At 36.6% G+C, this 26,435-nt stretch overlaps 1 protein-coding gene and 1 long non-coding RNA gene across 3 annotated transcripts; one reads left to right on the top strand and one right to left on the bottom strand.

Moving 5' to 3' along the window:
• The first annotated feature begins 10,243 nt into the window (after positions 1-10,243).
• On the top strand, positions 10,244-18,475 carry LOC128209648 (uncharacterized). 2 transcript variants are annotated; one of them, XM_052913774.1, is made up of 2 exons: positions 10,244-10,342; positions 17,463-18,475. In XM_052913774.1, exons 1-2 carry the CDS (start codon positions 10,308-10,310, stop codon positions 18,034-18,036), a joined length of 609 nt encoding a protein of 202 aa, XP_052769734.1. In that variant the 5' UTR covers positions 10,244-10,307; the 3' UTR covers positions 18,037-18,475. The 2 variants fall into 2 exon arrangements, with proteins under 2 accessions (XP_052769734.1, XP_052769733.1); XM_052913773.1 differs by lacking the exon at positions 10,244-10,342 and adding an exon at positions 16,693-16,845.
• Positions 18,476-23,981: 5,506 nt separating this feature from the next.
• Positions 23,982-26,131, bottom strand: LOC128209557 (uncharacterized). The gene is made up of 2 exons (XR_008257018.1): positions 25,418-26,131; positions 23,982-24,536 (listed from the first exon to the last, which is right to left on the bottom strand). It is a non-coding gene; the product is annotated as an uncharacterized LOC128209557 (long non-coding RNA).
• Between the last annotated feature and the right edge of the window lie 304 nt (positions 26,132-26,435).

Raw genomic sequence — 26,435 nt, 5'->3', positions numbered from 1 at the left:
AGTTTATTACAAGGAGAGAGGACTACACAACAAATATTTTGCACATAGTGAAAGCAAGGGGTAAATGGAGTACCAAGTGGCTCAAGCGTACACTTCTAACAACATTAAGTATACACTTATAGCTACGGCTGTAATTTATAGCTTTATATGTTTTTGAAAGTAACGCTGCAGCTGTTTATTTATATACAGTCTGTTTTTAAATGCATGTATACAGCTGTAGCCGTGTTTTTGCTCCAAAAGTATTTTCAGCTGTATTATATAGCTGTAGCTATTATGTTTTGGAATACAACAACAAATGTAAATTACAGCTATAGATATAACTACTCTGGTGTAGCTATATTTGAAATGTGACTATATATTGAAACTATAGACCATAATATGGTGTTTTCATCTTGACATACTAACAGAAATGATGGTGTTTCGGGCTTGTAGAAAAAGAGATGATGACACACGGGGTCATAGTGAACACGAAGAATATTCTGGTGACGGACGGGCGACCGACAGAGCTGTCGCTGTCGCTCATCGCCGGCCCGGATATGCCCTATAGCGACATGGACGCGGTAGGAAGGAGTGGAGAGTGGATGTTTAGTACATACTTTCCTACATATCTCAAAGCTGCATACGGGGAATAATTCTTCGCTGATAGCTTGTGGAGGTCAAGGTCATATTTGCGCACGTCTAGCCAAAGCTAGTTGCAATAAGGTAAAGTAAGAAACTGTGTTGTTAAATAAAGAACATATTCCACACAATATGTTTGTCAAAGCTAAACATAAAATATGAAACCGTGTTTCAGAGGAGTACAAATATTCTGCGGACGATGCAGGAGTACAACCATCATGACATTGAGATGTTTTTATTCCCGCGGAAGACTGCGACAAGGTATGGCGGTGTGATGCCATATTAAAGAGTAAAAATGCCATAAACTATCTAAACTTCTGCACAAATTAATTGTCTTGCTTATGAAAGCGAATTAGAAAAAAAAAATGTACGTGTTCAAAGACGTATTTCAAGCTACCTTTTCCTTTTCCCCAAATAATAGTACGTCAGAGACCAGACCCGAGTTTCTCGAGAATTCTCAAGTTTTTACTTAATTGAGAACGAGAGTCAGTCAAAAATAACTGAGCCATTGCTCATAACTGTTTATATTAGATAAACAGAACGCTCACTTGTTTATAATCCCTCAAAGTAATCTCCCTTGGACCGAAGTACTGAATTCCATTTTTACCGTGTGTTAAATAATGAAATAAATCATGAGGTAGGGCTGAGTTATTTTTTTACTATTCCTCGTAATAAATCCCAAATTCAATGTTAAAGCTGCACTCTCACAGATATACCATTTTTACAACTTTTTTTATTTTTTTTGTCTACGGAAGGGCAAATTTTTGCCTAAATATCTGCAAACAAGGGATATAAGATTGCTGACAAAATCGCCGATTATCATATTTTCGTTCAAAAAATAATGTTTTATGGCTTAAACCGTTAACGGTTTAAGAAAAATGCTTAAAACATCAATTTTGAACTTAAATATAAACATCTGTGTTCTAATTTTTGTCAGCAGTCTTATACAACTTGTTTCCATTGATTTTCGCAAAAACTGACAAGACAAAAAATTAAAAAGTTGTCAAAACGTTCAATCTGTGAGAGTGCAGCTTTAAGGGGAAGAAAAGTAATTCTTGTAGTATTTCCTAAGCCAAGAGGAAACATACAGTATATGATATAATGATGTTAAAGGTACGACTATGAGTAAAATAAACCCGAACAAGCCAGAGTTTTTAGCTCAACCGTTTCTTATTTTTAGGATAGATCGAGCTGACGAGCACTGTTGCTGAGGGAAAGGTAAAGGACTTCACGTACGGTCGAATTCTACTGGACGTTTCCTCTGTGTGAGTATTCCCAGCTGAAATATCTTAATGCCATAGCTATACAGGGATGATAACAGAGCCAGGTTGCCAGGGTGCAGGGGACAGCTGAAGGCCGGGTCCTGGGCAAAGCCCTGGTGGAGGGCAAGGGTAGCGAAGCCTTCAGTATTTAAGGGTTTCCATACCCTTATTTGCCTTAAAATAGTGTCGATTACAGGAGACAGCCTCGACCAGAACAATTACCATGCAACTTAGCAGTGAAGGTCAACACCTTTGTCAATTTAAACAAAATTTAAAAAAAAATGTTTTTATCTGAAGTCACAGGCAGAGGACATGGACCTGAAGTGTTAATCAACTGTCGACTACCCATAAAACTCGAATGACTATGATTAGTCAACAGTCTACACTGTAGGATATTTAATGTATTAATAATAATGTACAACACGACAATTATCAAGCTTGCAAATGTTAATTGTACATGTTTTCACTGAAAAGTTTTATATATTTAATATCAATAATTATTTTATAAAAGTATTTTCCCATTAACTGCACATTTTAATAGCATATATGGCATTTAAAAAAATGATAACAGAACATTTGAAAAGCAAAATAATATTGCAATAAGTACATTATATTAGGCTAGTGCCATATCCACATCACATATTCAGCATTTAATATCAATGCATTGAATCACATGAAACAATACATTGTATATTTACTTGTCCACATTTAAATAAATCTTTAATCATATTTCATATTAGTTGGTATAATACAGCTTTTCAATAAAAAACACTAAATAAAATAGAATTCAGTAGACTTATCAATTCTGAATGTTTGAGTGGCAGTATCAAGTTTGAATGTTGCCATATATTGATGGTCATCAAAGCCCATGAACGTCTTGGGTAGTAGTACATAAGAGACCAGCTCGGATTCCTTTAACTTCTTCACAGATTTAGGAATCTTCCTTGGCCTAACAAAGAAAACTAAAATTTGTCCAGCAAGTTCACCTGGCAGTTATGGAGAGTGTGGATCATTGGCTGTTTTCCTTGAAACGGAGCGGGGTATTTGGGGCATTCCATGGCTGACATGTGGATGCCAAGGAGCATTCTGGTCTTTTTGCGCAGGTCAAAAAGCTTATTGGTGGCTTTCTGTTTCCGTTCTCTCCCATCTTTCGTCATTCTCGTTTTAATATCGAAACAAAATACAATAAAAGTGTACACAAATATTCTGTTTTAAGTAGGGAGCGAAACCACGCCAGTTCCGTAAAAAAGTAGAAAAATGACGCCTTTACCACTCGACAACAAGGATTGATACAAAAGTTGACGGATATTTTAACCAACATCACGTGATAATGTCCATCAACCTACAACCTTTTGTTGAATCGCGTTACTAACAATTTTCCATAGTTGTGGTCTTTAAAGACACTATTTGAGCAAATATCAACATTTGTTGGTTAGTATCTTAGTTTTAGCACTTTTAATGATTTTCCACTCTTTTTTGTATTTTTGTTTTGGTAAATAGTGCATTTTATAACCCACGAGCGTGCATGCATACGTGGACGTCATGAAAATAACCAATACTTCTACTAACAGGAGGATACGAAGGACATAAAAATGTGCGAAACGCAATCTCATGAATCTCTTCACCTCTGGGATCAAGTCGGATGTGACGCTGCTTGGTTTGGGCGCGGGGCGGCTGTCGGAGCTGCTATTCCGATTCCGCCCCCTCTCTGAGCAAGACAAGGTAAAAATACCAAATTTACTTTGAACTTATGATAAAACGTAACGGTGTTTCTCATCTCTACAAAACGAATGATTTTGGAATATTTCATCTTAGACTACTATTGCTGATTGATACACGCTGACATGTACATTTCGCATGCCAGTTTTAGAAAGAATATCAAACGTGCATGCGTACAAGCACATAACCAATACTTCTGCTAACATATAAAAATACGCGAAACGCAATCTCAAGAAGCTCTTCAGCTCTTGGGGCAGGTTGGACGAGCAGGACTAGCATAGAGACACGGAGAGCAAGTTACTTCCGGCAGTGGGGCCGCGGACCAGACTGGAGACATATAAGAAAACAATGCGGTCTTGCAGCATTGCATTTCCACTAGACGTTACCACTACGTCGATAACGACGAAATCTTTCAACAAAATGGGAAGTCACTGTATGATGCAAAAGACCCTTCTGGCATTCATGTAAATAATGTCGGCGCTGAGCGTCTTTACGACGACTTAGCCGCTTTTCTGGTAGATGATATGTCGGACGAGCTTGATCTCGCCACCTCCAGACCAAAGAGGCTAAGAAGTCAAGACTCTCATCCGTCCCCGTCTAATGATAGGCTCACCAAGCAAGGCAAATTAGATAGTATATATTAACTTTGATATTCCCTTATATTACTAAATGGCTTATCGCATAGGCTCATTGAATGTTAACGGAATACGGAATAAAATTAAGCGTGAGAAAATATTTCACTATCTCAAGCAGAAGTCTTATGATATTGTATATTTGCAAGAAACGCACTGTGCGAATGAATCCGAAGCTTCTCTATGGGCTAAATCATGGGAGGGAAATATTATTTGGAATAATGGCAGTAGCCAATCAAGAGGTGTCGCAATTTTAATTAAATTTTTTTTTTGACCTACATATAGTTGAAAATAGTATCTATAATGACGAGCACGGTAGAATAATATCGTTAAGAGCCACTCTCTCGGAAGGCTCGTGTTATCAACTTACTAATGTATATACGCCAAATGCCGGCAATGATCGGAAATGTTTTTTCAATAAATTAAAGCACTCGTTAGGAAACAATTGTAACCATATTATTGGAGGCGATTTTAACTGTCCTTTCGATAATAGCCTCGATCGGAAAGGGGCTGCAACTGGCGATGTAAAAGCAGATGAAGGGTGTCAAGAATTAAAAGCCCTGTGCAATAAACTTAACTTAGAAGACGTTTGGCGTCGAAGAAATCAGGGCACCAAGTGCTTCACCTTTATAAGAAATAATGCAAAGTCCCGTATAGACTTCTTTCTCAGTTCAAAAAGTATTGATGACGAAATTGAACAATGCAAAATTGTACCTTGTATTTTTACAGACCACAATACAATTGAAAAATAAATACCGAAAATGTAGCTCGCGGACCGGGACTATGGATGTTCAATACAAGGTTATTAAACGACACAGAATATGCTTCTCTAATCAGAACATTTTGGTCATCATGGACACATAATAAAACGTCATATGCTAGTTGCAGTAAATGGTGGGAAATGTCAAAAATTAAAATTAGAGCTATCACTTTAGAATATTCCCAGTCAAAAAGCCGCTCAAAAACAAATATTAAAAAAACTAGAACAAAAGCTCTCGGAATTACTATCTGAAGACCTCACTCCCCAATAATTGAGAAAATATCAAACATTAAGCAGCTCATAGCGGACTATTATGATTCAAAGTTAGAAGCCCATAAATTACGCTCGAAGGCTAATTTAATTCAGCACAACGAAAAGTCGTCAGACTTCTTTTTTAGTTTAGAGAAACAACGCGGCAAAAATAAACTATGGCATCACATTAAAACAGACTCGGGGACGATTAAATATGGTATAGTATCGATATTAGAAGAACAAACAAAATACTATAAAAAGCTATTAAATTCTGAAGGCACTGATTCCGTCTCAATGGGCAGACTTATAAACAAATTACCAACAAAACTTTCTGAATCAGATAAAGATAAACTAGAATCAAATTTAAACATAACTGAGCTTGACAACGTTATTAAAACTTTTAAACGTGGGAAATCCCCCGGGGAGGATGGAATCACTGCCGAATGGTACCGATTTTTCTGGGATATTATAAGAGAAGATTTCCTGATGGTAGTTAATGAAATATGTGATAATAAAAAACTTACTGACTCTCAATATAAAGGTATTATATCATTAATTTATAAAAACGGCGATAGAGACTTGCTTAAAAATTGGCGGCCGATAACATTGCTTAACCTTGACTATAAAATAATTTCAAAATGTCTTTCAGAGCGCCTTAAGCCGATGCTTCCAAAACTTATTCACACCGATCAGAAAGGTTATGTAAAAGGCAGGTATATTAGTGAGGCGAACAGATTTATACAAGATGTAATAAAATACGTCGATGAATCTAATGAAGAAAGCATTATAATCTTTCTCGATCAAAACAAAGCCTTCGACCGGGTTGAGTGGTTATGGGTGGAAAAATGCCTGGAAAAATTCAATTTTGGCGAAAATTTTAGGTCATACATCAGAATGATGCTATACGGCTCCAAAGCTGCAATAAAAACCAACGGTTTCATTTCCGTGTTTTTCAGTCTGTCTCGTTCTATTAAGCAGGGGTGCCCGATCGCCCCCCCCCCCCTGATCTATATCCTCCAAGCGGAAGCCATGGCAACTGCGATCCGCCAGGATAACAATATTGAGGGTATAAAACTTCCCTCCCGCAATACTGATAACAGAGAAGCGCGAATCAGCCAATTTGTAGATAATACTCAACTTTTTTGCAGAAATGAAAAATCTCTTCCGCAAATATTTCACAATTTATCGGACTATGAAAAGGCATCCGGATCTAAACTAAATAAATCGAAAACAACCGGTCTGCTTATAGGTAGATTAAAAAAACTCACCGAAGTTTAAGGACATATCGTGGACAAAAAACAACGTTAAAACCCTTGGAATTCACCATGGATATAACATTAACCACGATCTTATTTATGATTCTTTCATCGCTAAAATAAAATCTTGTATTAACATTTGGAAATCACGCAACTTAACGCTGCAAGGGAAAGTATTGATAGTAAAAACGTTTGTTATATCTCAGCTTCTTTATGAAATCGAAATAAACGGTATACCGGACAAGTATTCGCAAATGATCGATAAAATTATTTCGGATTTTATATGGGAAAATAAACAACCGTTAATAAACAAAACTACTTGTCAATTACAACGCGATCAAGGCGGCTTGAACATGCCAAGTATAACCGTAATTTGCAAGGCATTAAATGTTAAATCTATTTACAGATTAATTCAATCTGAACCACAAAACTGGAACACAATAGGCAAATTTTATCTGCAATCAGAAGATGACAGATACGAAGAAAACTATTTTTTATGTAAATGCTCGTCATTAAAAAACATGAGATTGTCACTCGGAAATAATCCCTTCTATATAAAGGCTATTAGTGACTGGTGTGATTTTGTCCACCTATTGACAAATAATGACTCAAACATGAATACACGGCTGTTCGGAAATAATTTAGTAACCTTTCGCAATAATCCGTTATTTTTCTCATCCTTCACAAAGAGTAAATTAATAAATCTCGAACATATCTGGAATACTGAACAGGAAAAATTTCTAGATGATAAAGATTTATACACGCAATTAAAATACAAACGAAACTGGATATCAGAATGGACCACAATTAAAACGGCAGTTACAAAATGTTTACAAGCCGATAAAGCTAAACATACTACAAACATACAAATAAAAATAGCTGACAACATCCAACTACGCCGAAAAACAGGCAAAGATATAGACTACTACGATTTAAATTAAAAGACATCCACCAACTGTTTTATAGTAAAACTTCAAAGTTAGGAAGTGAACGAAAATGGGATAATATTTTAAATATTTCCCTTCCGTGGACCAAAACTTGGAGTTGTCTATACAAATCAAAAGCGTCATTAAAAGCAAAACAGTTGCAATTCAAAATATTACACCAAACGATTTTCACGCAGCAAAAACTTAGCAAAATGAATTATTCAGACGGACTATGTAAAATCTGCAACAGTGAACAAGAAAATTTAACTCATCTGTTCTGGAAATGTAAGCACGCGCAAAACTTTTGGCAGGAAATAATTCCGATTGTCGAAAATATAGCCTTAAACACATTACAAATAGAAATAACAAACCAACTATCAACAGCCTTGCTTGGACTCTTTATTTTTCCAACAAAATGCAAAATAATAAACACTATACTGTTAGAAACAAAGTGGCGTATGTGGAAAAGTAGAAACTGCATAAACTATGAACAGAAATACACAGATATTAAGCTGATGTTACTGGACATTAAACTATCTACTATAGACCAATTAAAATGGTCTGACAATAACCGGTCAGTAGAATTAGTTAAAGAGTAAATGTACTTTATTATTTGATGTCGCATTTTGGCTCTTTTTTTCAGAATGTATGACACTTAAGACACATTAAGGACTGTTGTCATGTGTAAACTTATTTAAGTGTTTACCAGCTTTACTATTAAGCTTTAGCTGTTACTTATTTGTAATTTGTTGATAAACATCCGTTGCCTTATTTTACTCATTTTGCTTTCGAGAGTAAAATAATATCTTATTTCGGATAAGAAAAACAAAATCATACGAGTACAATGTACATTTTTATATTGATCTCCATTATTAAAAAGGAACTTTTGAAGTGCATTGTATCTGCTGCTATGCTTTTACCACTTTTGCTTTCGAAGGTAAAAACATTTCAAACTCAGATTTATTAAACATATGCAATATATAGTACTGCTATTTTAAATATCTAAACATTTTTGTTAAAACTGTAACTTGATAACTGCATGCACTTTGAATATTACTGTTTTTGAATGTTGTAAGGGCCCATGGGGATGGCCCCGACCCCATGGTCCCTATTACGGGGCAAATAAAAGGGGTCCTCGAGACCTCAAAAAGAAAAAAAGAAAAAAAAAGAAAGAAAAGAAAACATACAACGATGGACCAGGAACCAGAGTCCGCCCGGTTAGCTCAATCGGTAGAGCGTTGGACTGTGAATCGATTCCCGGGCGGACCAGGTAACTTCTGTTGTGATTGGTTATGAAATCCTTCCATTCGCACTGTACCACTGCCATGCCTGGCATGTACAGAAGTTGTCAGTTCCTTGCGGAGGTGAAGGCACCTAGTACTGGTTAACCGCCTGATAGTCTACCCAGGATAGGTGTGCGGAGGTTGAACTGTCACTCTGGGACCCTTCAATGTGCTCGCGCCGGGACCCGGAGTATAAACTACTAACACCACCACCACTGGACCAGGAACCTTAATAGGACAGTTATCGTCGTGGTAAAGTTTACAACACGTTCTCGGCATAAGTGTAATTATCATATCTCGTCGATAAGTATGCAATTTGAGTTACAGTAATATATTACAGTATTATATATTAAATATAAAATTACGATTTGACATTATGATATGAGTTGGAACTAGTAAAGTCCTTTTTGCGGATACTGTATGTTTGTGCAGTTTACAATGCGAGATTTCGTCGGACCACCTCGGCTATTTTCAAACGTTAAGCTTCGAGTTAAAACACTGAAATGTTGACATATATTTTATTGAAATGATGTGTCTATAAAAATGACTAACAAATAAGTGATAATGATATGTCTATGGAATATTCTTAAAAAAATAAGACAAATAGAGGTAAATGACTTATTGAAGTCGCCATAATGTCGGAATCCTCCTGTTTTCGTACAGACGCCCGGGTATGGGTTGATTGGGACGCGGACATGCAAACGGATTCATATCGCTACAGTAACGGATACTACGACTTACTTATTGTTGACCTTGTAGTTTTTTTCCTTCCAACATGTCTGGTATACTATGCATTACTGTAGAGCACTCATTTTCTCCGTTTCTCTCTAAATAGATATGTACATGCCATTGATATATAGCAAAAAAGGCCATGGAACAGAACGGACCGACAGTTAATTTAGCCTTCAACAACAGTAAAGCGTCTAAACACGCACAAACGCACGCACACATACACACACGCACGCACGCACGCACTCTCACACACGCACGCACGCATACACCACATACGCACGCACGCACACACGCACGCACTCGCACGCAAACACACGCGCACTTATAACAATGCAGTGAGAAATCAACATATATGTACACTGTGGTATAGGTAAAGACGGGAGTTCAACGGGCAAGAAAGAGTGGGACAGCGGCGATGTTCTCAAAAATGAATCCACATTAGGCAATGTTAAAGAGACAGTTGATAAACTATCTTGAATATCACATTGGTATGTGTGCGTGTGTGTGTGTGTGTGTGTGTGTGTGTGTGTTAAGACTGTATGCCACATGCATACATACTTTAGTGTCGCAAATCAAAATCTGGTATCGTTAGATATACTTTTTGACATGAAATTGTATAACCTAAATAATCATCAATCAAAGTAAACAAGAACCAATTTTAAAACGCCGTGAGAAAGACTGCTCTTCAAAAACGATATCTCAGTATTTCCTGCTCGGAGGAACCCGTTTGTCTTCGGTAAACATCGGTACTTTATGAGATATGCCGATAACTCATAGATTGTGCATTTTACCTCACAGTGAGATTGTGTTATTTGTGAAATTAACTTTTATGATAATAATTTAAGCGGACGTAATGTACAAACAAACATGAGGGTCGAAGAAAGCAGACTGCATATTGTCATGTAAGTTAACGAAAATTAAAATTAAACCAGGAAGTTGATTACTTTGTTGGTACATGTAAGACACAACGTAAGATATGCTGTTGGTACCTGTAAGACACAACGGAAGATATGCTGTTGGTACCTGTAAGACACAACGGAAGATATGCTGTTGGTACCTGTAAGACACAACGGAAGATATGCTGTTGGTACCTGTAAGACACAACGGAAGATATGCTGTTGGTATCTGTAAGACACAACGGAAGATATGCTGTTGGTACCTGTAAGACACAACGTAAGATATGCTGTTGGTACCTGTAAGACACAACGTAAGATATGCTGTTGGTACCTGTAAGACACAACGGAAGATATGCTGGTGGTACCTGTAACATACAACGGAAGATACGCTGGTGGTACCTAAAAGATACAGCGGAAGATACGTATGCTGTTGGTACCTGTAAGATACAGCGGAAAATACGCTTGTGGTACCTGAAAGATACAGCGGGAGATACGCTGGTAGTACCTATAAGATACAGCGGAAGATACGCTTGTGGTTCCTGAAAGATACAGCGGGAGATACGCTGTTGGTACTTGTAAGACACAGCGGAAGATACGCCCATGGTACATGTAAGATACAACGGAAGATACGCTGTTGGTACATGTAAGCCACAGCGGAAGATACGCTGTTGGTACATGTAAGACACAGCGGAAGATACGCTGGTGGTACCTGTAACATACAACGGAAGATACGCTGTTGGTACATGTAAGACACAGCGGAAGATACGCTGGCGGTACCTGTAACATACAACGGAAGATACGCTGTTGGTACATGTAAGACACAGCGGAAGATACGCTGGTGGTACCTGTAACATACAACGGAAGATATGCTGTTGGTACATGTAAGACACAACGGAAAATACGCTGGTGGTACATGTAAGACACAACGGAAGATACACTGTTGGTACATGTAAGACACAACGGAAGATATGCTGTTGGTACCTGTAAGACACAACGGAAAATACGCTGGTGGTACCTGTAAGACACAGCGGAAGATACGCTGGTGGTACCTGTAAGACACAACGGAAGATAAAAGCACTCACTTTCAGATTGGCAAGCAACTTTTGCGGGAAAACTACTAAAAGATTGCAGCAAACAGAACATTTCCATACAAGTGCTGTTGGTACCTGTAACATACAACGGAAGATACGCTGGTGGTACCTAAAAGATACAGCGGAAGATACGTATGCTGTTGGTACCTGTAAGACACAACGGAAGATATGCTGTTGGTATCTGTAAGACACAACGGAAGATATGCTGTTGGTATCTGTAAGACACAACGGAAGATATGCTGTTGGTACCTGTAAGACACAACGTAAGATATGCTGTTGGTACCTGTAAGACACAACGTAAGATATGCTGTTGGTACCTGTAAGACACAACGGAAGATATGCTGGTGGTACCTGTAACATACAACGGAAGATACGCTGGTGGTACCTAAAAGATACAGCGGAAGATACGTATGCTGTTGGTACCTGTAAGATACAGCGGAAAATACGCTTGTGGTACCTGAAAGATACAGCGGGAGATACGCTGGTAGTACCTATAAGATACAGCGGAAGATACGCTTGTGGTTCCTGAAAGATACAGCGGGAGATACGCTGTTGGTACATGTAAGACACAGCGGAAGATACGCCCATGATACATGTAAGATACAACGGAAGATACGCTGTTGGACACAACCAACCTACAAACTACAGCACATGGGGAAACGGTCACAGACAAGGAAATGGCGGGAAAGAAATTTTAGCTCTACTCGGCATCATGCTCTTTGCACTAGTAGTATGTGGTTCGTCAAATTCGGGGACTGTTGCCCTAACAGGGGGTCTCATATTTGCATTAATAGTGTTTATATGTTTAAATTGATTCATCAAAGATATCGTTTGAATATCTGCAATGGATTAATAATAGTACTACAAGTGTGTGCTTTAACAAACGTTGGGGAGAAACCTTCCATTGATAAGATAAGATAAGATAAGATAATCTTTATTTAAAGTCGGTTATGATAAACATAAACAACACTAGCTGATAGCTATTTTCCGACATAATAGATTATCCAGTAACAGACAAACAAAAGACCTGAAAATATTCAAGATCATAATATCACATGTTAATTAAAATGTTAAGACATAGGTTATAATGAGATTATAGGCTTCATTACCAGATACATCAAAAGTTACAAGATAAGACATTTTTATGATTGAAATACTGGTCCAATGCATTAAGTGAAATTTAAATAAAAGCAACAGTAAGACACAAAACATGTAATTTAAACAGCAATACATGTTTAAGTGATAAGATAGTTGTTAGCGGCTATTACAAAGCAATTCAACATATAGGACAGATTTTTACTTTATACACAAATAAGATGCTGGAGGTGAACGCTAATCGTTTTCTAAAAAATATATAAGACGAAAAGAAAATAAGACACTGAAGAAAAATCACGCATAACGATGCATCTATAGATAAAAAATGGGTATAAAAGATCCTATTATCACCTCGGTCAGACCTGTGGTGAACTGATTAGCATTCACTTCAAGCATAGGAATAAAACCAGACTACAGAAAAGCAAAAGCTTTTTGCTAAGAAAAAGATGATGCATTACTTACATACTAAAACATTCTTCTAATAATAAAACAGGAACACACAGAAACAATATGGCTATAAGCTATGAAGAGGTTATTATATTGGTCATGCACATCATTTGGAGAGTATATAAACAGATAACAAAAGCACATAGTTCACATTTCATGCATAAAGCAACTAAGACACATTTCATCTACAGCTATACATTTGTTATACAAGCACAAGCAGTGGTTAGTAAAGCTTACACGCACATAAGGTAAAAGGAATAACAGAAAAGCGGTTAAACTATACACACATAGAGCATTTACATTTGCTGCCACTCCAAGCATGGATCAGTCTCTTAAATTCTTTGAAATCAGTAGTTGTGCGTAATTCGTTTGGCAGACTGTTCCATACTTGGGTGGCCTCAAAACGAAAGCTTTTCTTACCATAAGTAACTGTATTTACACTTGGAATGTCGAGCATGTTTTTATGTCTGAAAGAGTAATGTTTAGATTTAACAGAGACAAGCTCTTGTATGTAAATGGGAGATAACTTATGTAAGTATTTGAAAACTTCAACAGCGATTTGTCTTAGCCTGCTTATATGAAGGGTTGGCATATTTACCCTTTCTAAAAGCTGTTTATAACTCGATGTGTAATCATTAAAGACTAATTTCAGAGCTCTATATTGCAATTTTTCTAGTTTTTCAGTGTTTTGTTGATTACAGAAATGCCATACTAAAGGGCAGTAGTTAAAATTGGAACGGACAAAACATTTGTAGATAAGTAATTTTGTATCTTGTGTAAGATACTTAGACAATCTTGACAGGACATTTATTTGCCTGGCTGATTTCTTACAAATAGTTGCAACATGAGCATCAAAGTTTAACAGTGAATCAATTTCTACTCCTAAGAGTTTAACACTTTCTTCACATTGTATTTCTGAGTTTTCAATTCTGAAGGAATCTATTTTACTTAATGTGGACCTTCCGATACATATTGATTGAAATTTATCAGGATTTGCTTAGATCATCTTCAAACCACTTCATTAGGATAGCACTTTCAGATTCAAGAACTTGTTTTAGGTTGTTGATGTTGGAATCACAGTGAGATAAAGTAATGTCGTCAGCATAGTTGTAAACTTTGGCTTGATGAATGAAATAAAATATATCATTGATAAAAATATTGAAAATCAACGGTCCCAAGATCGATCCCTGTGGTACGCCTTTTGATATATCCATCCACTCACTATGAAAATCGCCCAGTTTTACTCTTTGCTTGCGGTTAGTCAAATAATCATGCATGAGGTCGGCAGCTTTTTCGGAGAGCCCATAGGCTTTAAGTTTTAGGACAATTAGATCGTGGGGGAGGCAGTCGAAGGCGTTGGACAGGTCCATCAGTATAGCCGCTACATACTTTTGGTTGTCCAGGGCCCTCTTCCAATCCTCCATTAATCGGAGTAGAGTAGTTTGGCAACCAAAGTTTGTTCTAAAAGCTGATAAAAAATTATGAAAAATATTTTCAAAATGAAAACAGAGTTGCTCACTAACCGACTGCTCGAAAACTTTGGATATAGTAGGGAGAATACTGACAGGTCTATAGTTTTTCTTTTGGAATGGGTCTTCTTTTTTAAATAAGGGTGTAACTTGAGCAAGTTTGAGAGCATTTGGGAAGTTTCCTGTTGCAAAAGATGTGTTGACAATATTTGTAAGGGGTTCTGTCAGTGAATCTGCACCTGCTTTTATAACCCTTGGTGGGAGATTATCCACACCAGTGGCTTTCTTAGAGTCAATACTGCATAACAGTTTATGAACATATTTGTTGTCTACTGGTTTAAAATAAAAAAAACATTAACATTTGGATTTTCTCTTATGATAGCTTCTATGCTGGGGTGAGTATTGTCTACAATAACAGAACTGTTAATACCAATATTGTTTGCTATATTGACATAAAAATCATTCAGAATATTACAAACAGATTTTGGATCAGATATGAGAGTGTTATATTCATTCAATATTACTTTGGCCTCTGATTTTTGAACATTTTTATATGATAAAAAGGGTTTGATAGTAGGCCAAAAGTGCTTTGATTTTGGTCAGGGCCCAAACATTTTTTCGAAATATACCTGCATAGACTTTCTTTTAAGGTTTGTTACTAGATTTCGTTGTCTTTTATAAGCATTCCAGTTAAAATCATTTTTACATTTGAAAAAAGTATTTCTAAGTTGTTTCTTTTTAAAAATAGCATGTCTCAGAATTCCATTCATGAAAGGGGGTGACTGTTTTTTTACCTTACGTTTGTTTTAGAGGAGCATGTTCATTAACTACATCTTTCATTAACAATTCACTGGCCCAGTAAATGTCATCAATGCAGAGTGCCATTATTGCTTGCTACATGCGAACTGGAACACTCAAAGACATGCTTGGGCTCATCACTGGATACCCACTTGCGATCCATTTTCTCTATATTCCATACAAGAACTGAGTATATTTCGTGAAATACATTATGTTTGAAATAACTAGTGTAAACTTTTGACATGTCAGACTTGAACATGTGCGCGTTATTAAGCGACGCATTATGCATTTAGCACGGTAAATAATCGTCTCCGTGGCCTAATGGTTAAGGCGTCCGCCTACGGAGCGGGAGGTCTAAGGTTCGAGTTGCACACGGGACTTGTTCTGACATGGCCGATTGTCGATCCATCAGCTAGTTAAATTGAGGGGTACCGATTGCCTTCCTGCCACTTTACATTAATCTTTTTTTTTTATCGCTGATGTAAATGAAATATATATTCTTTGTAATACAAAACGATTTTTGTTTAAACATGTTTACTAAAATTGATACAAAACACCTAGCGAAGCCTCGTTTTTTAACTTAAGAAAACACGTTTAATACATTCCGTATTTATTGACCACTCATGTAATCTCCTCTATGCAAACGAATGGATAAAGCGCGGAAATCGGACGAACAAGGCCAAATAGTGTAACAACTCTCGATAACTATAATAATAAACATTGATGTTCAAAGTCGGCGCAACAAAGATATTTTAATAAAATATTCAATATATGGATGACAGGCCCGCACATTTAAATTCTTTTAACTACGCCCTTGACTGATTCGTGCTGATTCTTTTAAATTCATTTTTAAGATAGGTACATGCACATCAGAGAGGCTAAAACAGTTTCAAACCTAATCTCGATTCTCGCCAATAACCGTTCCAAGGAGCTTACCCCAATATTTAGTTTTAGACGAAAGCCGGTATTTGTTTATAAGTTGTAGCGGCTACAAAGTCTTTGTGTGATTGGTCCTAGTGAACTCATCTGACTTCGACTGCTACCCCAAAATGGAGTGATTAGTTACTATATGCTTGCTTTGTTTAAGCGTTTTATCCATGTGCATTAAACAAGATCACAATAAAGTGTGTACTTCTGGAAAACTGCCATTTCCATTACTGTAGGGTTCAAAGATAATCTATTTGTTATTTAAATATTTCCTCCGAAACTAGCAATGCTTGGTGAATATCAAAACGACTCAGAAATGAAAAACATATTCATATCTCGCCTGGACCTATATTTGATTAATGGTAAATGTGCAGACATGTATATGGCATTACCACCTATTGTTATTGCGCCATATCATACCTTTTGTAACAAGTATATTGCCCGCTAGAGTTATCTTTTGATTGTAATCGGCCGACTTTGAATAGCTGATATTTGTATAGCACAAAAACCGACCTGAGCTATGCTCGTTTGCAGTTTATTTACATTCAGTTTGCTCAAAATGGATGTCACATTGTTTAAGAGAAACTTAAATAGAGTTCTTAAGTTCTTATGATTGAAACAATAGAAGAGACCAAAATAATCAAACCATGATATTTGACGAGGATACACTTTATGTAGTAAGGTAACTATGCTCGTTTTATTTCAATCAATGTAATCTTTTCATTGTATTCAGAATATTGAAGTGACACTCTTATTCATAATCAATACACGCACATGTAGAACAAACGTAACTTTTGAGTGCATTTATGGAAAATATTAATAACTGATAACAAGATTGTAACCGTGTATTTAATAGCTGAATACGCATAAATATTAAATGATTGGTGAATGCTATAAGATTTTCTGCGATCTACTACCGTCTTATTATGTAGAAATACCGTGTTTTATGCAACATTCTTTGAAATTAAACTCGGTGACCTTTATAAGAAAACATGTTTTCGACATTTATTCATCCTATTTGGTATATTAAAACAAATATGTTAATTGTGGTAAAATGTTTTTGGGAGTAATAGTACATCTTTAAGAATATTAAGAATTAATGTTATAATAAATGATTGACACAGGTAAACATAAACATGTTACTTGAAGTGTTCTTTGACATGTTTTCTTAGTTCATACCAATTCCTTCATCGCGAAGGTGACATCTGGGGTGAGAGGCGGACACAAATACCACTATGCCCCTCTCACCATCGGAACACTTGTAATTTATAATTATTTGTTCTGTTACCCCTTCATCAGGTGTGCAGAAGACAGGTTTCTGTTCCGGGTTCTGCGAGACGAGGAAAGGCCAGAGAATGACGGTATTGTTGCCAAGGATCCTAGTGCCGCCATTGGGTTGACGCAGCACGTAGAAAACGGAAGCCGTCTGTCCCATAAGTCCCAGTATATCTCATGCTCGAAGAACTTTGAAGCCGCGATACAGATTGGGCTTCGAAATATTGAACATTATTACTCCGACCATATTAACATTGTGCTGATTGATAGAACAGGACTGGACAATGATAAGTGTGTAGTAATACACGATACATCCAACGGACAAGGCCTAGTGACTCAAAAGGCTCAGCACTATGCAAAGAATGCGAAAGAAGTGGTTATAAAAGGTCACGTAAAACGAAACCATATTGTTGCCATTTTATACATTAAACCCCGTGCATGTAATTCGTACATAACTGTTGAAAGATACATTCATAACTGGTGGTGTATGTCAAAAGCTGGACCTATAATTACAATTGCCCAAAGACCTGACATGCCATCCGTCAGAAAAACAGGAACCGCTAATATTACTATAAATATTGTTACTTTGCATTTTTGAAGCTGTAGGTCTTGCTTGCAGTTCCATTTATGATGAGATTTATCAAATTTTTGTGTGCATTAGAAAAAATGGTCGTGTACGTGAGTAGAAGGTAATGCACCATTCAACAGTCAATCGTACCCCCCCCCCCCAGGTCCGGGGGTATACCGGGGATAGCCGGGGAAATGGGCCGTGTTTTTACTTTTCAGGTGGCCCCGCAGTGCCGGGTGAATGTGGTGGTTTTATCTTCGCTTTAAATTTAGCGGGGAATGGGCCTTACCTAGGGTCCCTGGGGTGCGCGGGCATTTGGCGGGGATTTTACCATCTGTTCGTCCCCGCAGGGCGGGGATTTTAGCCGGGGTTGGCTGGACCGAAAGTCAAAGTCCCCGCTATTCCCCGGACCTGCGGAGGGGGGGGGGGGGGGGGGCGTGGTTACAATTGACTGGTGCATAATTATTTGCAGTGTTAAATTTTGCGGTATTTCAATTGAAAGATAAACATACCAGGTTGTTTCTTTATTTCAATCGACAGCCTACTGGCGGTGCAGAATCCAAGCGGATCCACTATCTATCCAGTAAATATCAATTTTGTAAATCGTTGAAAACACATTACACCGGAATGCACCAGTACCCGGCATTTTTATAGCAACATCTAATAAACGTATTTGTGTCACTTTCATTTGACTGCTATTCCGACTTTAGCACCAATACACTCATTCCTAGTAAAACGAGATGATTACAGTGTATTTTGACGAGAATTAAACAATTTCACAGCGTTGTTTGTTGTGGACTAGGAAATAACGGGATTCTTGCTAGAGATCAGTTGTCTTTCAACATGGTAGCCGAAAATTGTACATTTTTAACCAAATATCTAAATATTTGTTGTTGTCAAAACGTCCTGACCTTAAACCGATACAATATCGTTTCATTGGTGCGGGGTGGATCTCTCTGAGACTGGGCGTAAGGAAGCAAATATGGCAGCATATTTGCTTAAATCTCGTGCTGATTGTACACAATAAAAGAACTAAGGAGTATGGGTGTTTTGAAAACAATATGTCTTTTGTGCTGCAAAGAATTTAAGCGCATAGCCTGCCAGTTCAACCACTGTGACTCTCTACATTTATTAGATCAAGGAAAGTCTTTCCGTATTATTTCCTCGACAATATATGCTATATAGTGAATGCATTCAATAATACAGCGAAGATACTTACATCAAAACATAAGGGAAGCTATTGACGTTATTGACAGTGTCTTTCTAATAGTTTTCAAATGATTCACGTCTTACTTATGCATGAGATTTAGCAATGATATGCAATGCGTTTTAATGCTATGACGAGATTGGATTGTTCAGATATAAGGTTTTAAACTGATCATATTGTTGTAAGAATAAGATGAAACAAGTCAGAAGTCTACATAGAGGGTCGAGAGGTCTTAGTCTTGTTACATGCCCGCACAATATGATTCAGCGCCATATGAAATTAGCTTGTTTGTCAATTTTGCAATCAATATGCCTATTTTTCAGTCTAAAGGCGTACATTTCTTGATGTACAAAAACAAGAAATTAAGTTACACTAGGATAAGAGAATGTATCGTTAACACATTGTATTTTATTACACCCGGTTTAAAATTGGGAACGCACACTTTGCGTGCTAGTAGGGCAACCTGCAAAGGTTACATGTCTGTCTGATAGATGCATTAAAAGACATTGTCCTTGGAAGATGGACCAGGCTAAGGATGTCTATGTGATTATCTAGAAAACAGTTCATGATAACATGTGGTTTAGACCTACAAGTCATTTTGAAATATTGACAATACAGATTAATTGGATTTGAATGTTTATTCTTCTTCTCAAATGTTTTGTTAAGAGGGTGTCGAGACATTTGTTCTTCACGGCAACATCGTAAAGTGTACCTATGTCTTGGCTTAGCCACTACAAAACTAGCCGTTTTGTCACATGTTCATTCGGAACGAAGGCAGGTAACTGCATTGTTTGGCATTTCTTCGAAAACTTTCGTTTCGGCAACTTCAGCATTTAGTAAACATTCAAATTCATTTTCGTTTTTAAAACGCTATCTCTATTAAAACATAATTTGTTATTTACTTTGCTGGGCTTGTGGACATATCCGTTGTCTTATTATAAGAGAAATAGTCTGACAAATGGTTAAACATGCAATTCGCGCATTTGTTACGGAAACAGGTTTCCTACTTCACAAAAAAATAATTCCCAGGCGGACAGTGTCCCGATGACGTTAAATGACGAAACAAGTCCCGTTCATTATTTTATGTTTTTATGTTTCATTAGTTTTCTTTGTGACAATATTTTTTGAATAGGACCGACGAATTAGAACAGAAAAGAAAATAATGTATATTTAACTTAAGCATAAACAACTTATCGTAATAAACACAAAAAGAAAAAATAAGGCATGCATGGATATTATATGTTATGCATATGGAAAGTATTATAGAGTCGTATGTTATAAATTAAAAAAAATAACAACACCAACAAAAACAACAAAAACACATAAAAAATAATAATAAATAAATAAATAAGAAAACAAATAGAATTACTAAAATATTTCGGTATTTTACATTTTCATAATAACTCAAAGCTTGGAGTTTATGTTTTACTTCTTAATACAACTACAAACAAATATGTAAATAAACATTTATATACTACAATGATGAGTGTGTCTCCTGGCAGCCCTCCACCCTATTATAGAAATAACTCTTAGTCTATTTCTAAACATGGTGACAAATGCGTTATATTAACAGACTCTTAACAAATTAACATTAAAGCGCCCCACTAATTCATTGTCACTTAATGGAGAGCAAGGTAGATTTCCATTGTATGTTGAGCGTCATATCCGTATTGTCAAATATTTTATGAAATTTAACAATGAGAAAAGTGGTAAATGTATTCCCAGACCAATGCATGCTACAGGATCAATACAGAAACTTAATTAATAAGCCACTTTTTCCTAGCTCAGACTGAATAAGTAAGTAAGTAAGTACATGTAAGTAAATTGTTTATTACCGTGACATGTGTATAAACATAAAACAAATTCAATAGCTAAGTATCAAACAGATAACACCCGGTCCAATGGGCCTATAGGTCACCAATTAGAAAAAAAGTTACAATAATTCAGAGAAAGCATACTAATACAAAACAGACATATATGAATATTAAACATTCAGATATCATGAGTATATGATGTGCACTATTATAACAATAGCAAATATTGGAATTTCAGTATAGTTTAGCCGTGGAAATTAGCTAATTGAAAATAAAATAATTATGATGTTAGAGATAAATAAATAAGACATCAATGCGATAACGCTAGTACTTATCATGGAGATGTATTATAAAATATATAGCAACATTCTAAGTCATGCATTATATAAGTCTATCTATACAAAGTATTTCTTCTTATCAAAAAGTCATGTACCAGGAATTTGGCAAGCCTACGTGGATAATTTGACATCAGATGAACTAGGTTTTCATTCACATTTAGGTTGATGTCCTGGTTAAAAATATCGCTGTAGTGCGTATTTCTCAAGTCACTATAAAGACTGCAGTCAAACAGAAAATGCTTTTCGTCTTCAATGGACGAAAGTTCACAGTGCCTACAAAGTCTTTGTTCCACAGGTTCACCGACAACCCGACCTGTTTCTATCCTAAGTGGTAAAATTCCACACCTGAACTGACACAATACAGATCGTTCATTTTGCACAAGTTTAAGCTGATACACTTTTCAACATTAAATGTGTCCTTAAATACTCTGTATGTTCTTAGTTTGGGAACCTAGCTGTTGTATATCCGTTTGCCATTTTCTACCGTAAAAGTCATTCAGAAGATCATCAACCTTAGATAAATGAACCGTAGACTTAGATTCGAAGAAGTCATTAAGGCCTACGACGTCCTTCACTTGTTTAACTTCATTTGACCAGTTATTGTTAGTATTGTGTGTAGCATATTCAACGTTAAACACTTTTTTAGTAATTCTGTCGTCGTTCATCAGGTTAAGTCTGTTCCACATTCGAATCATAGACCGCCATCGCCGATAGGTGCTCGGTAGCCAGCCCGTATCTCCTGCCATGGCAAGGATGGGGGTGAACCTATGGACGCCCAGGAAGTACCGCATTGCCCTGTGCTGTACGTTGTCTAAATGTTGGTACTTTCTAAAGCCCCATACTGAAGAACAGTAGTCCATGACTGGCGTGACACATGAGTTAAACAACTTTTCAAAAGATTTGAAACCAAAGTCTTTAAGATTGTGTATTTTGCTAATAATGAACCCTAGTGCGCGGCCGGCCCCTTTCCCCAATGCTTCATTATTAAATGCGTAGTCACATTTTTCATGAAAAATCACACCAAGGTACCTATAACGATCCATAGTTTCTAGAACATCATTTCCGATCCTGAACACAAAGTTACTGCGCTGACTTCTGCCCTTCCGGAAGTGCATGCACTTTGATTTGCTGACATTGATTAGCACGCGCCATCGCTTACACCGTCATGCACTTGATTCAGCATGGTTTGAAGATCCTCCTCCGATTTCGCCATTAGGACTATATCATCTGCGTATAGAAGCATGGAGAGTTTCCGGTCGCCTATCTGGAACCCAAGGTCAAGGTCATTTACCTCGCGGACAAGGTCGTTTGCGAATAATGCAAATAATGTCGGGGACAAATTGCAGCCCTGTTTGACGCCAGTAAAACAGCTGAACCACTCTGTCAGTTTGTTATTTATACGGACCGTTGAAACCGAACTTGTATAAATATTCTTTATTGAATTATACAGTTTGCCATCTATTCCGTTAATAAGTAACTTGTATAAGAGCATGCCCCTGTTAATATAGTCAAAACAGCGTTTCAAATCGATGAATGCAGTATATACTTGAGTGTTGTTTTTAATAATGCTGTTTAAAGTAAACACATGGTCCTCGCACGACCTATCGGTTCGAAACCCATTTTGCTCGTCGGCTAAAATGTCATTATTTTCAAGGTATCAAGTCAACCGCTTATTCAGAAATGAGGTGTACAGTTTACTAATGCAAGCTAAGAGACTAATCCCTCTATAGTTCATGGGCACTCTTTTGTCCGACTTAGGATCCTTTAAGATTGGACAGATAATAGATCTACGCCATATTGATGGTATTGTACTGGTGTCAAAAATCCGCTGAAATAATTGCTGCAGGGTACCTATAACGGCCGGATTCTTCACCACGTCATACGGTAATTCATCAATTCTCGACTTTCCACCATAATCCTTTGCGGCATGGTGACTTCCGGTTTATTTCCGGGTTATGACGAAGTACAATAACAGCGATAAATACGGACAAATTATCATTCCAGGTTTGTTATAACTTATTTATTTTTATTAGATTTGTCATTTTAATGAGTTTATATTACATTATTGTGATATTATTTGAATGTCATGAGCTATAAATCGCTTGACTGTTTACTTGGACAGTTAGTTCTGGTGGGTGGGGTAGATGGTTCAGAAAAGACTGCAGTTACTATTCTTATTGGAGTATTATAAACAACAAATTCTCATCTATTCTAAAATATTTGTTTTGAAAATTAACACAAATAATACATTAGTCTGTTTTACTATCTGACAGTCATAATCTAATGAGGAATGAGGAAGTAATAAAATAAATAGGAGCAGATGTATTGAATCATTCAAGTCTTGAAATATTATGTATTATCTTGCTGGACATGGGCCTATTGTTTCTGGAAATTTGCATGTGTACCAAGTTTAATTTAAATCTCCAGGCTGTTTGAATTTGGGCCAAGAAAATATTCGGCCTACAGTACTGCGCTAACGACACCTAGGCTTATTGACTATAACAATACTAAAGTAACATGATAGGAAAAAGCTCGAACCAAGGGCTGCCAGAAAAAGCACGGTGCTCCAACAAATTAAGTTAACCGGGTGGCTAGTTATTGCCCACAAACGTTAACTCGATTTTATGTCTTTTTAATATTAACCATGGGAGTTTACACAGTCATTGGAATAAAAAGATCATAGACAATCATATTAATAACAACGGTATTTTTTACAATTTAATAATAACATTAAACATGATATAATTCAATAACAATAAATTGTCCTTGGTATGCAATAATCCCTTTAAAGGTTCAGTTGCCAAGGGTTAAAAAACCACATCTTGCTTCTTTTTGAAAAATCTCTTGTTCGACTGTTATCGGCTATAAAGTGTTGTTTCACATCCTGTGTCATAATTTTAAGTTCTAAATGTCTACTTTTTGTACCAAACATTTAAATTTATGTCACTTGTGTGCATTTCTTTAGTCCTTGCAGTCAAGGAAAGTTTTCATTTATATTGACACACTTCATTTATTTTATCTCTGTTCTTGAACCGATTCCGTCTCTTGTGTTTTGCACAAATTTTTCTTGTAAAACCACTGATATAGCAGGTGCTATCAGATCAATGGTATCAACTGCCTACTCCTGTTGAGCATCAACTTGGCGGAATCAAACATCCAGAATGTACATCTCTGAAATAAAATAAATAGTTTTATCATCATCCAACTTAGCCAGAAAAAATATAAAAGACTCTTAACTGTTAAAGCTGCACTCTCACAGATATACCGTTTTGACAACTTTTTTTATTTGTTGTCTTGGAAAGAGGCAATTTCTGCGTAAATATCTGCAAACCAGTGATATAAGCCTGCTGACAAAAAAAATCAGATCACCGATTTTCATATCTCCATTTAAAAATTATTATTTTATAGCTAATTTTAAAAGCGTTACTAACGGTTAAAGAAAAATGCATTAAAAATTATTTTATTTACTTAAAAATGAAAATCTGCGATCCAATGTTTTGTCAGCAGTCTTATATCACTGGTTTTCTTGCACGTTTAAATAAATTGGCAGTCGAAGACAAAAAAAAAACAGTTGTCAAAATGTTTAATCTGTGAGAGTGCAGCTTTAATATCAGTCAGATATTTAAATAGTTACAATTTACTAGTACAATATCAATAAGCTGTTATTTTAAGACCTGCATATTTGTTTACATACAGCACAGCAGTCAGTATTTAAATGCCCTTCTTAATCACATTTAAGCTTCATTTATTTGACTGTTTTGAAGTTGCAGATTTTAACAATTTCACACTAATTGCAACATATCATTCATTTAATTTAATAACAAACTAAACAAACCACGATTGAATGCATACTTCATAACAACCAATATGTATTTGAAGTCTTTGAGAACTACTATGAAAGTCTTTACCATTATATTTGTTATTTTACCCCACCCACTTAAATGTGTACTGAAGTTGGGTATAAACGTCGAAAACTTCATTGACATTTACAAAAAACGGTAGATATTTATAGAAGAATGTATAACCTGATGTTCCTAACATGTTTTACTCACCTATCGATCTATTTTGCCAATTATGCTCTTCCTTTCACTCGTATCGATAACTAGGAAATTGAATGCGGAAAAAAACCGGAAGTCACCTTTGTCGCAAAGCATTATGGGCTTCTGGAATAAGGCGAATGCCGCAAGCTGACCCACTTTTCGATCTCTGCACTATTAAAGCCACTTCCTCGATAGTCACATTTGAATTTAGCTCAGCGTTAGGTTCGTACAATGGGTCTGACATATTGTTTTCTAATAACACCTTATGTAATTTCGCTCTGTCAAAATGCTCATCGTCAAAATCATTGTGCTCATTGCAGTTATACAAGTTGTAAAAGTCATTCTTCCACTTCTCGAAAACAATGTTCTCTTCGTGCGAGATATTTCCCCTTTCGTCAACGATTTCGATTGGGTTGGAATTGTCTTTTCTGGGTCCTAGATTTTGTATCTTTTCCAGAATTCGTTCGGATTTTTGGTTGTCATTTCCTCAATGTCAATTGCAGTGATTCGTTTATAGTATCGTTCCGTCCTGCGTAGCAGTTTATCAAATTCATTTCTAGACAAAACATACTCGTGTCGAAGCTTTAAGCGTCTCTGTCTACTATCTTTACATTGAAGGAAAACTACTTCTTTATTTCTCATAATATCCCAAAGACTTTGTAAATCATCGTCCCAAAATGGTTTGCGCAATTTCAGGCGTCTGTTTGTTGACTTTGTGGTACCTAGTACCGGTACTGTGTTTCGTAACTCTGTTTTAATGATGTCACAGAGATTTCCATAAATGTCATCCATTTCTGCTTGCGTTTCTCGTGCAATCTCTATTCTTGAAATCAAATTTGCAATGGCTAAGCGCGAAATTTCACTAGTCATAAAATCATGAGGGAGTCTCTTTAAATTGTAACGCACGCTGCTGGGGGTATCCTCGTGATCTTCACAATAGCGGTTATAGTCCAATTCAAACGTCGCTATCAAAACAGAGTGGTCAGGTATGCGTGATCTTTCACCTAGTAATCCATGAAGCGAATGTTTG

The sequence above is a fragment of the Mya arenaria genome, chromosome 11, assembly GCF_026914265.1.
Source record: "Mya arenaria isolate MELC-2E11 chromosome 11, ASM2691426v1".
NCBI classification, from domain to species: domain Eukaryota; kingdom Metazoa; phylum Mollusca; class Bivalvia; order Myida; family Myidae; genus Mya; species Mya arenaria.
Note: the sequence above shows the minus strand (reverse complement) of the source record. Positions and strands in the feature narration are given on the sequence as shown.